This window comes from Aspergillus piperis, assembly GCF_003184755.1.
Source record: "Aspergillus piperis CBS 112811 unplaced genomic scaffold BO85scaffold_1, whole genome shotgun sequence".
Lineage (NCBI taxonomy): Eukaryota > Fungi > Ascomycota > Eurotiomycetes > Eurotiales > Aspergillaceae > Aspergillus > Aspergillus piperis.
In genome coordinates this window covers 1,513,839-1,528,683 of record NW_020291591.1, presented here as the reverse complement: position 1 = coordinate 1,528,683, position 14,845 = coordinate 1,513,839, and the positions used below count along the sequence as shown (strand labels likewise).

General features: G+C 50.1%; 3 protein-coding genes across 3 annotated transcripts; 2 read left to right on the top strand and 1 right to left on the bottom strand.

Annotated features, from left to right (window-relative positions):
- Positions 1 to 5,138: 5,138 nt before the first annotated feature.
- BO85DRAFT_433594 (putative sister chromatid cohesion factor (Chl12)) lies at positions 5,139 to 8,044 on the top strand (the record flags this gene model as incomplete). The annotated part of the gene is made up of 2 exons (XM_025658427.1): positions 5,139 to 7,555; positions 7,618 to 8,044. The coding sequence occupies 2 exons, from the start codon at positions 5,139 to 5,141 to the stop codon at positions 8,042 to 8,044; spliced, it is 2,844 nt and encodes a 947-aa protein (XP_025520962.1).
- Positions 8,045 to 8,348: 304 nt separating this feature from the next.
- Positions 8,349 to 9,902, top strand: BO85DRAFT_473669 (uncharacterized protein). Its single transcript, XM_025662633.1, has 2 exons — positions 8,349 to 8,465; positions 8,581 to 9,902. The coding sequence occupies exons 1-2, from the start codon at positions 8,397 to 8,399 to the stop codon at positions 9,736 to 9,738; spliced, it is 1,227 nt and encodes a 408-aa protein (XP_025520961.1). The 5' UTR covers positions 8,349 to 8,396; the 3' UTR covers positions 9,739 to 9,902.
- Positions 9,903 to 9,950: 48 nt separating this feature from the next.
- On the bottom strand, positions 9,951 to 11,287 carry BO85DRAFT_464993 (electron transfer flavoprotein subunit alpha/FixB family protein; the record flags this gene model as incomplete). Its single annotated transcript, XM_025662018.1, has 3 exons — positions 9,951 to 10,640; positions 10,743 to 10,911; positions 10,985 to 11,287. The coding sequence occupies 3 exons, from the start codon at positions 11,285 to 11,287 to the stop codon at positions 10,066 to 10,068; spliced, it is 1,047 nt and encodes a 348-aa protein (XP_025520960.1). The 3' UTR covers positions 9,951 to 10,065.
- Between the last annotated feature and the right edge of the window lie 3,558 nt (positions 11,288 to 14,845).

Sequence of the window (14,845 nt, the reverse complement as noted above, 5' to 3'; positions counted from 1 at the left end):
GCAGGTAAACATATCACCCGACCCTGTGCCTTTGTAGCCTCTTCCTATGGCTTCATCTTTCTTATCCTTGTATACTCACCCTCCTAGATTTGAAGTGACATGTGCACTCTGATAAGATATTATCCCTTTACCTTCATAGACTGTTACGTGCTTTCGTTTTGATTCTTCTAGGCCTGTGGCTTGTTCCTCGAGCGGTTAGTGGTTCCTATGAGGGCCATTGATGATTCCACATTTGACCTCATTACTATTGCCCAGACAGAGAATACCCAGGATGAACCAGGTGGAAACCGACCGAACTCATATACCGATATCCTGGTCGACCTGACTCTGGCGAGCCAGATCCTAGTATAGATCTGCATCTGCACTTAGATCTTTATGTGAACCAGCCCTCTATCATTCAGTAAGACTACACTATCCAGCGACTTTCTCCTTGCCCTTATTACTCAATCTCAAGCGCTCTGTGCACTGCGGATTGGAATATCCACATGAATAGACACTTCACCAGACCCTTCGCCACCGTCTCCCTAATTTGCCTCTCTTCAAATATAGCTTCCGATCCCACACATGTCAGAGCCCTAGAACACTCCCCAGTGCCCGGTGCCTGGTCTGGCGCTCGTATCCTTCAAATGAACGTTTCTTAGGGCTGTCTTTCCCAGTCTGGAAAGCAAGCCGTTACAGCCTGGCCGGAGCCTCATTTTGAGCCGCCCTTTATTTCAACCTCTTTCCCGCTCGCATGTCTGTAGCCAAAGGCGGGAAGAGATTACTGATTCTGTTCCACGTATAGAAGAGACATCTGATTGAACGCAATATGAGTGCATATCCTACTACTAGGGGATACTCAGGGGACATTATTGACACGAAAGTACGGGGATGGGCATTTATACGCCCGAAAGACCGCAGTGGTCCTTGCGGAAAGGCCTCTTGCATGCAGCCCACTGGGATAACGGTGTATTAAAATGATATAAGAATGGCTTTTGACAGTCTACTGGCCACATTAGGGTCCACCTTACGATGATTAGGCGAGTTGTTGCTACCGCATCATGTCATCAGCAATTTAGTCCCAGAATGGCGGGCTGCGTATGACAACTTGCACTGCCCCGATAAATAAGAAGTCCAGATACCATCTGACAACGATCTGTACCTACGTACGATGCAAAGTGCCATACGATGGCAAGTTTGTCACGACTAAAGGAAAGGATGACAATCGCAGGATAAAGCAGACCATTAAAGGTCAAATGGTTACAAATGACTTTATTCGAGGACTATATTATATTATGGACAAGAGGAAGCCGAGGTAGAGGTATCCTACCAAAAAAGGGGATTCGACGTCGGAAGAGCATAAAGCTACCCCAGAACGGTCATCTATAGAGAGGCCGTTACTCCAAACGGATTTTTGACATGAAAGACGCACCGACGCAGAAGTTCACATTGAACCATCGCGAATTTTAAGAAGCAGACCAGCAGGCTTGCAAGATGAATGTGATTGCGCGCAGTCAGCAACTTTTCTGGTACAGCCTATTCGATTTTCTACCCTGCATAAAAGAAATTAGGCAGCTGGAAACCGCTCTTTCTGTTATCTAAGCACTCATCTTTACCATCTAGTAACAAGCGAATATTTATCCGGCATACTTCAAGATGATACATGAATTGAAAAGAGTGTCCGCACTCGGTCAGTGACAAGATAACAACAACCATTAGGTACCCTTCCTTGCACAGCAAGTGGTTACTGATTCTAAGATACTTCTTACAGCAGGAAAAACCAATGAAATTAATAATACCAGACAGCGAAGCCTAACAATAAGAAACTGTCTTTGGATTTCAAAACAGCTTCCGTGGATATTGGGATTTAGGAGAGGGTAATATCTCAAATCCGCTGGGATGTGTACTGACTAAGTAAGATTGCGTTGAAATTATCGGTTATTCCCCTGCCCCTCGTATTTCTATGGCTACATAGGCCATATCCGAGCGAATAGAGCAAGACAACGGGCTTTCGAATAATTCAAAAATTGGGATCACCGATATAGGGCCTTTGACGGTTGGTGTCGTTGAGGAACAGCTCTAGTTACAGATTCTTAGCCTCAATAGGCACGCGAGTGCTACAAGAACCAATTTTAAGTCATATCGAGGAAGAACAAATCTTTATTAAGACATGGAAGAAGAACTTATACTGTCTACCTCAACATGTGGTCTATTATATGATCTTGGAATGGGAACCAGAATATATTTGCTAATATATATTGTCCCGATCGAGTGACTAGAAAGGGTATTGAGTCCCAACGAGGCTTAATTATCTGCAAATCAATACAACTTAGCAATGGGATATTGTCTAAAAAACCAGGTATGCTGAAATATGACAGCTGGTGCAGTCCGGCTGGAGGCCCTGAGGCAGTAAGTATGGGAAAAAAACACGCTGATATCCGTTACTAAGCTGGATTCTCCTAGGAGTGCCTTCAGGAGAGCATACAGAAGCAGGGAGGTTCGCGTCTTGATGATGCTGCCAGTCCAGCAACAGATCTAGTATATAAAGACAATCAGGATGGAGTAACTCTACTCTCTAACGCGAACCTCCCTGCTTCTGTATGCTCTCCTGAAGGCACTCCTAGGAGAATCCAGCTTAGTAAAGGATATCAGCATGTTTATTTCCCACACCTATTGCCTCAGGGCCTCCAGCTCGGAGGGAGTAAAGCAGTCGGAAGGTCAAAGGGACTGTGGACGATCGTACAATAGTAAGCGCTTTAGGGAGGCCTATATAAAATCGAAGACATAAAAGAGACAAGGGAGTAGAAGAATAACCAACTTCTCATCCACAAAGTCATCTTAACAGACTAAGATGCGACTTCGAAGAGATTGACAATAGACGAGGGCGGCAAGCACAAGGAATCATGGGGATCTAGCATCGTGGCACGGCCTGTCTGCATGCGGAGTATCATAGATTTTCTATACAAACTGAGCGACTTATTCTCGAAAAGGGGCTTAAGCAATTGGCCATTTAATTTGATCGAGTCACCCCCAAAGGTAGATAGAACTGAATTCTCTGCAGTGTTTGCTAGGGCTCGGGATCTCATTGGCTCGGAATAAAACTAGTTTCGGAGTTGAAGTCTCGTGCATCGGAGTCGGAATAGCAACATCTCTTACGGCCCTCGACTTCAGGCAGCATTCTAGACTTCACTTTAGCCATAGCTAATATGATTTTGACTATCATAGAGCATGTGTCAGATTCTGCCTGCTCAAGGCAGTGGCTTTGTCTGTCTAGGTCACACGCGGTAACTTACAACCTTAGGCATTGACTCATCGCAGGCTCGGCGCGCCTTAACAACGTCTACTAAGGCTTATTTACCCCAAAGCCACATCGAGACCAATCCGACCATGCTGTTTTAGTACCCCGACCGATTGCCCTAGACCGTATTCCGGGCCACATCCCACTCTCATGCAAAGTCAAAGGGCGTCGTCACCCATCTCTCAACAATATCAGGCAGATCTTGACCTCCATTCCTTCTCGAGTCAGAGAGCGGCGTTCCCTATGGCGGCCACCGCACTGGGTTAGCGCCTCGTGTTGACACCCAACCACACGCCCTTCGCTCCTTGGTATGCGGCCTACCGCATCATGGGTGGGCCACACCGAGCAATGACTTGCGCTGATGATTCACCAGGATAAGTTGCAGTCTAAACTAAGCATCTGACTATGTAGGATGTTGTCCGATTGCTAAGCCTCGATCATTTCCTCAGACGTCAGGGTGGGTCGTCGTGAATTTTACTCCGTGGGCTTCGGACTAAATCCATCATCACGGAATGGACGAATGCATCAGTATATAAGGACCGTGGAAGCCGCCTGGTAGCCTTGCTTCGTATACTTCAGATCTCAACTACCAAGGAACCTTCTAGATCATTTGTGACTGCTCATACTCATCATTTACTGTCCTACTTGACTCTTTATACAACCACTACTACTCCAACTGAACTATACATCCACCCAGACTGTCGAACAGTACCACCGACAGAACTATCCTCTTCATTCCTAAGAAATTCAGAAGCACATCCAAAGCCATGCCTGAATCAGTCAAATCTACCTCCACCCTCGACGACGCTTCGTCCAGCTACAGCGTCTCCTCCACCGCATCAACCTTGAAAGACCTCAAAGCCACGAGCAAGAAGTGGCTACCTAGTAAAGAGAAGAAGGAGGAGACCAAGTCATCTCCACCTAAGCCTGCCAAAGAAAAGAGCCGTGCCCCGTCCACCAACTACACGACTCTCGCTACATACCTGTCATTGAAATGATAGCATATCTGCAGTTGGGTGCTGGGCATACAACATGGATGAGAAGGAAGGAGGATATCAACCATAACGAGGATATGCATGCGCTTTCTATAGATTTTGATTGTTTGCTGGTTTTGTGCTATGGTGATGGCGTCGGAGTTGGGTAAAAGCTGCTTTGATGGACTTCTTGTTATACGACTGGGAAAGATTGATGCTTGTTTTATTACAAACCTAATCAGCTGTTTTATCCTTTAATTCCTAATTTAATTTAAATCCATAATTGACACTTCCAATCATCTAGATTCTTATTTTATTCAATTTGTATAGATCTAGGGTCCGCACACCCACTAGGCTACTAAGGGCCCTTAATTAATCGGGACTAGCGCGTCCGCGGCGCGTCGCACGCGTCGCAAATCAACTCCATCAATCTATCATTGCTTCGATCAGCCCGCTCGACAATATCGATTCGGGACGGAGTAGACACTCCATAGTACACACTATCATTGCAAATAATCGCAGACTCGCTTTGATGACGACGTCGCCCCCGTCCATCCCTCCCTCCTTCGATCCGGCCATCCATCTTCACTCCGAGGGAGACCCTCCCGAACCCCCCTCCGATACCTTCTCCGACGAGCTCGAGGCATTGAACTTCCAGCGGGAAGATAATACGCGCAAAGGAATAGTTATTCAGCACCGGTCGTGGAACCTATCTGATGTCTTCCGCAGTGACGAGGATATAAGGCCTGGTAGACTCGACGATCCCGAGTGTTGAGTATATCAACTGATTGGAATCAGATACTCCGACACGAACTTCTAAGCGGAAGAACATCTACTCTCCTATTCGAACACTCGCCTTATTACCATCTTCTCCACCTATTGTCAAAATGCCCCTCATTGCATCCCCCGCTCCCTTCCCGTCGAGCGCTCCGTCGCCGGAGTCGCAGAAAAGAAAGAATGAAGAACAATCGCAAGTTGAAGAGCCCAAGCGGCAGAAGATTATGGGCGGGTTCTTGGATGAAGCGGATGATGATGATGACTGGGATGCCTTCAACGATGCGCAACTAAGGAGCGAGTTCCAGGTGCAAGAGGATATAATCCAGCAACCACCTGTTGAACTACCGGAGATCCCGAGGCCATCTCAGGTGCCAACAGAATCGACTCCCAAGCCAGCATCTACTGCGCCAGACCTTGATCCCACTCCTGTTCCGGAGCCGAGCACAATCACGTCGCTTCCCTCGCGAAGGCCATATCGATCAATACAGATTAAAACCTGCTCGGGCAAGACACACCATGTTTCATTGAAGAGACCCGCACCCCGTGTCAGCTACGAAAGACTTGTTGCTGGTCGCTCCGTTACAGCGCCCGGAAGGGCTCAAAAGAGCTACTACGGTATCGATATCCACAAGCTTCTCGATGAAGCAGCGAATGAGCCGGAGGCTCCCCCGGCCGAGACACGACCTGCCCCAGTGGTACAGCCGTCTATTGAAGCCCCGATCCACGACCAGAAGAGCGCAAAGCTAGCTGCAGCCATGTGGACTGAGAAGTACCGCGCACGAAAGTTCACGGAATTGATAGGAGACGAACGCACACATAGATCTGTTCTGCGGTGGCTGAAAGCTTGGGAACCTATCGTCTTTCCCAATATCGCTAGGGCAAAGGCAAAGAAGCCGTTCAACGGCAAAGAGGAAGAAGAACGGACGCATCGGAAGGTCTTGTTACTATGTGGCCCGCCAGGTCTTGGAAAGACTACGCTAGCACATGTATGTGCTCGTCAGGCTGGCTACGAAGTGCTAGAAATCAATGCAAGTGATGATCGAAGCAAGGATGTGGTAAAAGGCAGGATTCGCGATTCCCTGGGCACAGAGAACGTCAAGGGCATGAATGTGGAAGTTGGTGAGGAAAAGGTACGCAAGGCAGGGCGGCCTGTTTGTGTCGTCGTCGACGAAGTAGACGGCGTCGTCAGCGGATCTGGAGGCGGTGGTGAGGGTGGTTTCATGAAAGCCTTGATCGATCTCGTCCTGCTGGACCAGAAGAATTCGTCAGGCGCCACTGAGCAGACCAAAGGCAGGAAAAAGAAGGGCGACAACTTCCGATTCTTACGGCCGCTGATCATGGTCTGCAACGATGTCTACCATCCTAGTCTACGACCACTACGTGCGGCCTCGGTTGCGGAGATCATCCATGTCCGCCAAGCGCCGTTGGAGAATGTCGTCACGCGCATGAAGCGGATTTTCACCGTCGAAGGCATTCCATCCGACAATGATGGCGTCCGACGGCTCTGTGAAGCCTCCTGGGGCCTTGCTCGGCGCAAACAAGGAGGCGTCAAGAGCAGCGGAACAGCAGAGGGCGACATCCGCAGTGTGCTCGTTGCAGCAGAATGGGTGGCGCATAAGCTAAGAAACGAGTGTCCATCTACTCTACGACTGACACGAAGCTGGCTGGAGCAAAAGGTTCTCAGCGCCAACAGTAGCGGCAGTGCCTTCTTCAAAGGCCTAAACCGCGGTGGTGTGCGCGATCTCATCGAGCGAGTCTTCACCGAAGGCGCCGGGTTCACAGATGCACCTGTTGGCGTCGACTCCTTCCGCGATCCCTTCTCCAATTCCGAAGACAAAGTACCAGTAGGTGTCGCTGACCTTCGGAAACGTCATGCCATCGAACGACTACGTGAAATGGTCGATGCTAGCGGCGAGCACGACCGCGCCGTGGCAGAGTGCTTTGCATCATACCCGCTGCAAAGCTACCAAGACGACACCTTCCTCTCCAAACCCAACGCAGCCTACGACTGGCTACACTTCCACGACACCATGTCCTCCAAGGTCTACACCGCACAAGACTGGGAGCTGAGTGCCTACCTCAGCCAATCTGTCGTAGCATTCCACCACCTTTTCGCTACGGCTCAAGGCAAAGCCAAACCCCGGGAAGTCGACGACGAAGAAGAGGAACACCCATTTTCAGGTCCCCGAGCAGACTTTGCCGCCTACGAAGCGCAGAAACAGAACCGAGCCATCCTCACAGAATTCCAATCCGCATTCTCAGCCCCCTTATCCCGCCTCTTCCGATCCACCGACTCCCTCGTTATCGACCTCATCCCGAACCTCGTCCGAATGCTCTCCCCGGACGTGAAACCAGTCGTGGTCCGCGGCAGCGGCGAGCAGCGCAGCGTAGCCAGTGTGCGCAAAGAGAGCGAGCGCACGCTCATCCAAGCCGCCGTCCGCGTGATGGCCGGTCTAGGCGTACGATTCGAGAAAGTGCGCATCGAGAACGCCGGAGCCCACGGAGGATGGGCCTACCGGATGGAACCGTATGCTCCTCATCCTCCCTCTCCCTATAATCCTATAGAATTCGTACTAACACCTTCAACAGGCCCCTCGACACCCTCATCACATTCTCCAAAACCAAATCCACCCCCACCGCCAGCGGCTCCGCCCCCGTCCGCTACGCGGTCCGCCAAGTCCTAGACCAAGAATACCGCAAAGAGAACATCCGCAAGCAATCGGAAACACTAACGACATCCAATATCGGCAAAAAGTCCTCCGGCAAGACCGCCAATGGACAATCCAAGGATGATGGCGATGCGAAGAAGACCGCACACGGGCCGAACGTGAAGCGCGACTTCTTCGGCAGAGTCATCAAGGAGCCCACACCACCGCCGTCAGATGAGTCGCCCGAGACGGCGAAGCAGAATGAGACGTTGAAGGCGGGCAGACGCGTCTGGGTGACGTACCATGATGGGTTTTCAAATGCAGTCAGAAAACCGATTTCGATGGGCGAGTTGTTGGCGGAGTTGTAGGGTGCATTGTGCGCAGAGTGGGTGGGTGAATAATGATTACGATTTGGCATTGTGTACAACTTGATATCCGGTAGCTTATGTTTAAATAGTAGATACTATTACTACATTGAATTAAAGCGTTTATTCATTCGAATAATTTCATAGTTACAGACAATGATAGTTTAAAACTACCATATCGATCGATCACATGACCGATTTCGATGACGGTCATGACTAAGCAGCGCCGCCAAGCCGGCAGAACGAGAGACCGCCTTCCCATGAATTTTTTTTTTAATGATAGAAAAATATCCCCGAGATCGAGACCCATCGCGACATTTGCACTTGCACCAACTCCTCCCAGCATATCGCAACAATGGTGTCTTCGACGGCGCTAACGACGAAGGTGACTTCGGGGTCACCCTACCAGTTGGAGAAGACTCAGGTATGTCTCCTTTCACCGATTATCATGCATGCACTGCATATCATAATTATATTCCTCATTACATACATCCACAAGATATTTCTTAAATAATAATAATACTAATATGTTCGAACAGGTCTCCCGCGCCTCCACGGCTCTCCTCAAACACATCGCGACTAAGCAAGACGAGAAAGAAAAGACAGCCACGAAGAAGACCCTTATCGGCGACAACGACGACAGCGACGCGGAAGAAGGCAGCGCTCTGCACAACGAAGCGATCTGGCTGGTCTTGACGACGAAGAAGCACATCGTGGACAAGAACCGTCTGAAGCCAGGCAAGATCCCGATTCCGCACAGCCTGAACGCCTCTCCCTCTCTCAGCATCTGTCTCATCACGGCGGACCCCCAGCGCAGCGTGAAGAACATCGTTACGGACCCGTCGTTCCCTGCACACTTGTCGTCGCGCATCGAGCGGGTAATCGGATACTCGAAGCTGAAGGATCGGTACAAGAGTTTCGAGAGCCGGAGACAACTCCTCGCTGAACACGATGTGTTCCTGGCTGATGATCGGATTATTATGCGGTTGGTGAATACGCTCGGCAAGGTTTTCTACAAGAGTAGCAAGAGGCCGATTCCGGTGCGGATTGCGGAGATTGAGAAGGTCGATGGGAAGAAGGTGAAGAAGGATCCCAAGGTTCGGAATGCTAGGAAGGTGGAGGGTGAGGGGGATAAGGAGAGTGCGTTTGCGACGCCGGCGATTGTGGCTAAGGAGATTGAGAAGGCGTTGAATTGTGCGCCGGTGCATTTGGCGCCTGCTACGACGGCGGCGATCCGTGTTGGGTCGAGTAAGTTCTCCGCTAAGCAGGTGGCGGAGAATGTGGAGGCTGTTGTGAAGGGTTTGACGGAGAAGTTTGTCACCAAGGGGTGGAGGAATATTAAAGCGTTGCATATTAAGGGGGCTAATACGATGGCGATGCCGATTTGGTTGGCTAGTGAGTTGTGGGTTGAGGATGGGGATGTTGTTGAGGAGGAGGAGCAGACTCCTGCTGTTGAGGCGGGTAAGAAGCGCAAGCAGATTGGTGATGCTGAGGAGGAGAAGGTGATTGAGGAGGCGCCGAAGAAGACCAAGAAGGCTAAGGCTAAGGCTGCTCAGGATGATGAGGAGACGCTGTCGCTGGCTGCTAGGAAGGAGAAGCTTCAGAAGCAGAAGGCTAAGGCGTTGGAGGATGGTGCGGTGGCGGTTCCGCCGGCGGCGACTGGTGCTGGTAAGAAGAAGAGAAAGTCGACTTCTTGATTGACAATATGCTTTTGCTGGGTTTATGTCCGGGCTGTATTGAATAGCAATGGGTGTCTCTTTTGTGTTTTTACTCCGGCGGCGCGTGTTCGTTTCTTTCTTCTTGTTCATACATCGGGGCTTAATCAATACCCTTGGTCGAATAAAAGTTATGTATAGACGTGCTGGTGTTCTGATCGTAGTGTGATGTAGTTCGGGTTCTTACCATGAAAGTTCAGACGATGCTTGAACAGGCGTACAACATAATACATAATGGCATTGGTATATCTATCACCTCACCTTCCCACCCCCATCATACAAAAGCACAAACATGAACATGAGAATTAATCACTGCTTCAGCTTCTCCGTCAACTCAGGAACCTTCTCAAACAGGTCCCCAACCAGACCAACATCGGCAACCTGGAAGATCGGCGCATCGGGATCCTTGTTGATCGCGGCGATGACCTTACTATCCTTCATACCCGCCAAGTGCTGAATAGCACCCGAGATACCGGCACACAGGTACAACTGCGGTGCGACGTTCTTACCCGTCTGTCCGACCTGCAGACTGTTATCCGCGAAGCCACTGTCCACAGCAGCACGGGAAGCACCAATGGCAGCGCCCAATGTATCAGCCAGAGGAACGATAACGCGGTCAAACTCCTCCTTGGACTTGAGACCACGGCCACCGGAGACGACGCGGCTGGCGGTACCAAGGTCCGGACGCTCAGACTTGGCGAGCTCCTCGGACACCCATTCGGTTTGGGCGGGGGTGTTGGGGTCGACACCCTCGGTGACGGAGGCGCTGCCGCCGGTGGTCTCGACGCCTTGGAAGGAGGTACCGCGGACGGTGAGGACCTTGATGGGGTCGGTGGATTGGACGGTCAGGATGGCGTTACCGGCGTAGATGGGGCGGACGAAGGCTGTTAAGTTAGCTCGTTAGTATACTGCCGTATATGAGTGGTGTGTCTCCGACACCGGAGCAAATTCCCACGCCCGGAATTGGCAAGGTAAAGAAGACATACTATCTTCGCTCTCGATGCCCGTGATATCCGAAACCTGCTGCACATCCAACAGAGCAGCAACACGAGGCAGAAGACTCTTTCCGAACGCCGAGTGGCCAGCCACGACGTGCGTAAATTCTCCCTTCTTGATGTTCTCGACGAGCAACGGGGCGTAGTTCTCGGGAAGGCCCTATACCATGACTCGTCAGCACTTACCCTCCCCATTTACTTTATCGAATGAGGGAGAAAAGCAATTGGAGTACCTTCTCATAAGCCTCATTCTCCACCGCCAACACCTTGTCCAGACCCTTAATCTGCGCCGCCTCAGCAGCAGAGGTACCCTTCACGCCAGCACCCGCCACAAAGGCCGTCACGGGACCACCGAGCTTCTGGGCCGCAGCGATAGCGGACAAGGAGGAGGACTGGAGCTTGCCATCGCGCTGTTCGAGGACGGCGAGGGTGGAGAGAAGGCGGGCAAGCGCGGAGGTGGTGGTGATGCTGGAGCGGGGTGCTGTTGTGGCGCGGAGGGCGCGCAAGGCGGAGAGTCTTGCCTGCGGAAGGAGCATGATTGTATTCTGTGTATATATCTGTTTGTTATTCTGGGAATGAGGGGGAGGGGGAGGATGGTGGTGGTCAAGAGGGGAGAGGAGTCATTTGAAGGCGGAGAGGAAGAAGAAGCAGAACTAAGGTTATCGTCGGATTTCCCGCCAAGCTTGTGTCGCCGATCCGTCGGAGTCTTCGGCTTAGCGTCTGCCTCGGTGCGATGCAGGCGCGGATATGCTCGGTTGGTGATGGAGATGTTGTTTCGGAATGTGCTTTTACGTCATGTGTGATTTTCCATAGGATTTATTGAGATGGTCTGTTAGATTCGGGGTTTGAGGATTTATGCAGTGGTTGGTGGTTCGGCGATGGTATAAATCCAAGTAGTAGAAGGGGACCAGTTATAGTGGGAAGTAATCATTCACATGTCAATCCTCTCTACCAACTACAATATAACCGGGGCTGCTATAGGCTATTAATCACGTCTTATTGATGGCCAGGTACTCTATTTACTTCTCAGGCGATTATTCACTCTTAAGGAGATGGTCATACAACTCCGCCAGTTGACGAAGTGGCATTCGGCGATCGAGAAATAATGCCGAGGGTTCGATATCGACGGTCTACACTTTGAGTCGACAAGACAACTAAGCTTAAAGAACCCCCATGCCTTCTCTCATCATATTAATACAAAGAGAGATGAAATAGCCTATTAGGTCGGTTTTCTCACTGTTTGACCATTCAGCATTGACACCAGACCATATCGGCTTTAAGGGGAAATGCCGACTAGAGCAGATTTGGATGCACCAACTGAATGGTAGCAGATTTCGACCAGTCCTTGCTATTCTATTCAGCTGGACAATTCCTGTCTTATCTGTCCTGTAGTCATTTTGTGACCCCATGAAGTGGTGAAGCAATGCCCAACACACTACCAATCCCGAAAAGTGCGGAAATTCACAAAGTTATTAACAAGGACTGGACAAACCGTCCGAAAGACGAATGGTGGAATTTGGACGTCACTCCTTCGCTGACTGTCGGCTTCTCTCTCACATCAAAGTAAGTGAGCAGCCAATGCAACAATCGCCAAAGAAGGAGCGGGTTGAAAGCATCGGTGAGAGCACCGACTTCACGACAAGAGCAGAGGGAATCTTCGTTTAGTTGGCACCGGCGATGTGCATTGTGTATTGCATGAAAAGAATGCAGATATTATTGAAGTACGTAGAGCAAAGATGATTCTGTCTCTTCAGTGGGCGTATCCAGTGCGAATAGCTAGGCTATGTGGGGATAGACAATGCTATGACTAGATCACGTTCACACGGAGTGATTTGCCTACCAATTAGAGTTAAATGCTGCAATACATGTCTCTGCTGGGTCAGTTGTTCGCCTTTTACAGTCTGAGCCAAAGACAGTCACAATTTTGAGTGGCCGTATTGGCCAGTGGAGCCGATATACCCAGCTATAGAGTAAACTTTGGACTGTGAATAGCATGGCAAAACCGTCAGTTGCTTCCTGCCTGAACAGTGTACAGAGCAATGCTATTGGTCCGGCTGGGATAATCTCAAACAGCGATAGGCTGCTCACTTTCGAAAGAATGGAAAGGTTCTGGGCGTTGTCGTCGGCAAAAGTACTACTGGTCTTCTCCCTTGCCTTGCCACTGACTTCGATGCGTCCCCGGTTCAAACTTACTTTGCGATCCAGCCCTCGCATCTGCCTTCATACCACGATAGTCCCTCTGCAAGCATGGGCTGCTCATGCAATCGCGTTCCGGATCAAATCCCCACGCCAATGAAGAGGTTGGTATTGCCACATCTGCCTCGCTTCCAGGCCGCAGGCTTCCGGGTATTATCCGTTCCAAGGCACAGTCGTCTCTTGCATCGGAGGAAATAAAGACTTGCATATTGCATCATAACACAGAATCTGCACGGGGTCGAAGGCGAGGGATATGAGTCATCGAGCCATCATTGTCGACTTCGATTCACGCTGTGCCATTGTTCGCTAGACTTGATGGTCAAAATGTCCGATAAAGACTCTGCTCAAGTTAGCACAAGAGATTCTTTATTCACTCGGCTACTCTCATGTCTCCCATTAAAACAATCGCCAAGCCACCTGTGAAAGACAACCAAGTACCCAGCAGCATGGCAAACTTAATTTCTCACGGGCCAAGTTCCGGATAGGTTCCGCGATAGGTGGGTTGTTCAAGAGTCCCTTGCATGTACCCATGGACGCGAACAACGTGGGACTGCCAAGGGTTCCAGAATCCCACATGCTGTATAGTAACGACATTGTATTGAAGACCGCCATTGTTCATTTGTGGTTGCTTTGTGTTGCAACTGTACAGCCAAGATAGTGCAATCGAGGCCTAGAATTCAAGGCAACAAGGCAATGAGCCAGTCAGGCTGTCGCAGGGATGTGTGCATGTTGTTTGCTTCTAAATTCATGACCTGTAAACAGCGGATAAAGAAACAACAGAGCCGGCTCTGACACCGACACATCATTGACAAAGACATGAGGCGTCAGTCATTGAGTCACTCAAGCATGCGATTGGAGAAGGCTCATTAGTGTGAATCCGGCCAATCCCGCAACGGATGCAACTATTGGCCTAACTGCTGATTGTTAGTAACAGTCGACAGTCCCAACCACTCCACAGCGACATTCAGAAGATAACGAACAAGCCTCGCATCTAGTCTAACGTTGTGGGTATCAACCACTCAGCCCGAGCCATCCGTCCAGGAGAGGCTCGGAAACCCCTATTTGCACTTAAGGGGTAGTAGTAGTAGTAGTAGTAGTAGTAGTAGTAGTAGTAGTAGTAGTAGTAGTAGTAGTAGTAGTAGTAGTATTTGCAAGTATCGAACCCAATCTTGAGTCAATGATTCTCCAGATGGCTGCCGATATTCATTAATTAGGCACCGTGCGTGACGTCTGACCGGTGAACAGGATGCACCGATATTCTTTGCTCCAAGCTAACTATTCAATTCGGCTGGACGGGGCGGAAACCAGACAATTGCTCCAACTGTCTCCGACGGATTAAATCTAGTGGAATAGCGGAGAAAGTAACGGAACTTGGGATGGCTCAGGTACAGCTGCACAATGATAGGACAAAGACATCGGTGCCTGAAACAGTCCCGGCTTTAGTTGCTTGCTGTTACTCCGTTCAGCGCGCATCCCATAGACGTCCGCAGTCCCGACGTCAAGTGACTAATCGGAAGAAAGAGACCCTCAAGTCGGCGAATCATTGGTAGAACACACCAATACAGCATCGTCTCTGGTACCACATTTTGGACAGGGACACGTCAATAGCTGATGCGTTGGGAGATTAGTTCGATATAAGAATTCAATAGTCGAATGTCAATATGGCGGGTGGGAGGAGACTATTAGTCCACGGGAGGAGACACGGGCGAGGCGGATGCGTGGAAATAAGTTGTGAGCTGTCGTCGAGATACCGAGTTGGGCGTAGTGACTGAGCTTCACCCGTAGACTTGTCCATTCAAGAACGTTCCAACTCTCCGGACTGGCTCACGAAGAATGATCAATCATGTAAGGTCCAAAAGCTTCTTGTCCCCACTATAGGCGGCCAAATAATTCTGGTG

What these genes read in the sequence shown, in the direction of transcription:
- BO85DRAFT_473669 (XM_025662633.1), top strand. Translation starts at nt 8,397, where the DNA reads ATGGTGTCTTCGACGGCGCTAACGACGAAGGTGACTTCGGGGTCACCC. An exon ending in ACCAGTTGGAGAAGACTCAG is followed by an intron (nt 8,466 to 8,580) that starts GTATGTCTCCTT and finishes ATGTTCGAACAG; the next exon opens with GTCTCCCGCGCCTCCACGGC.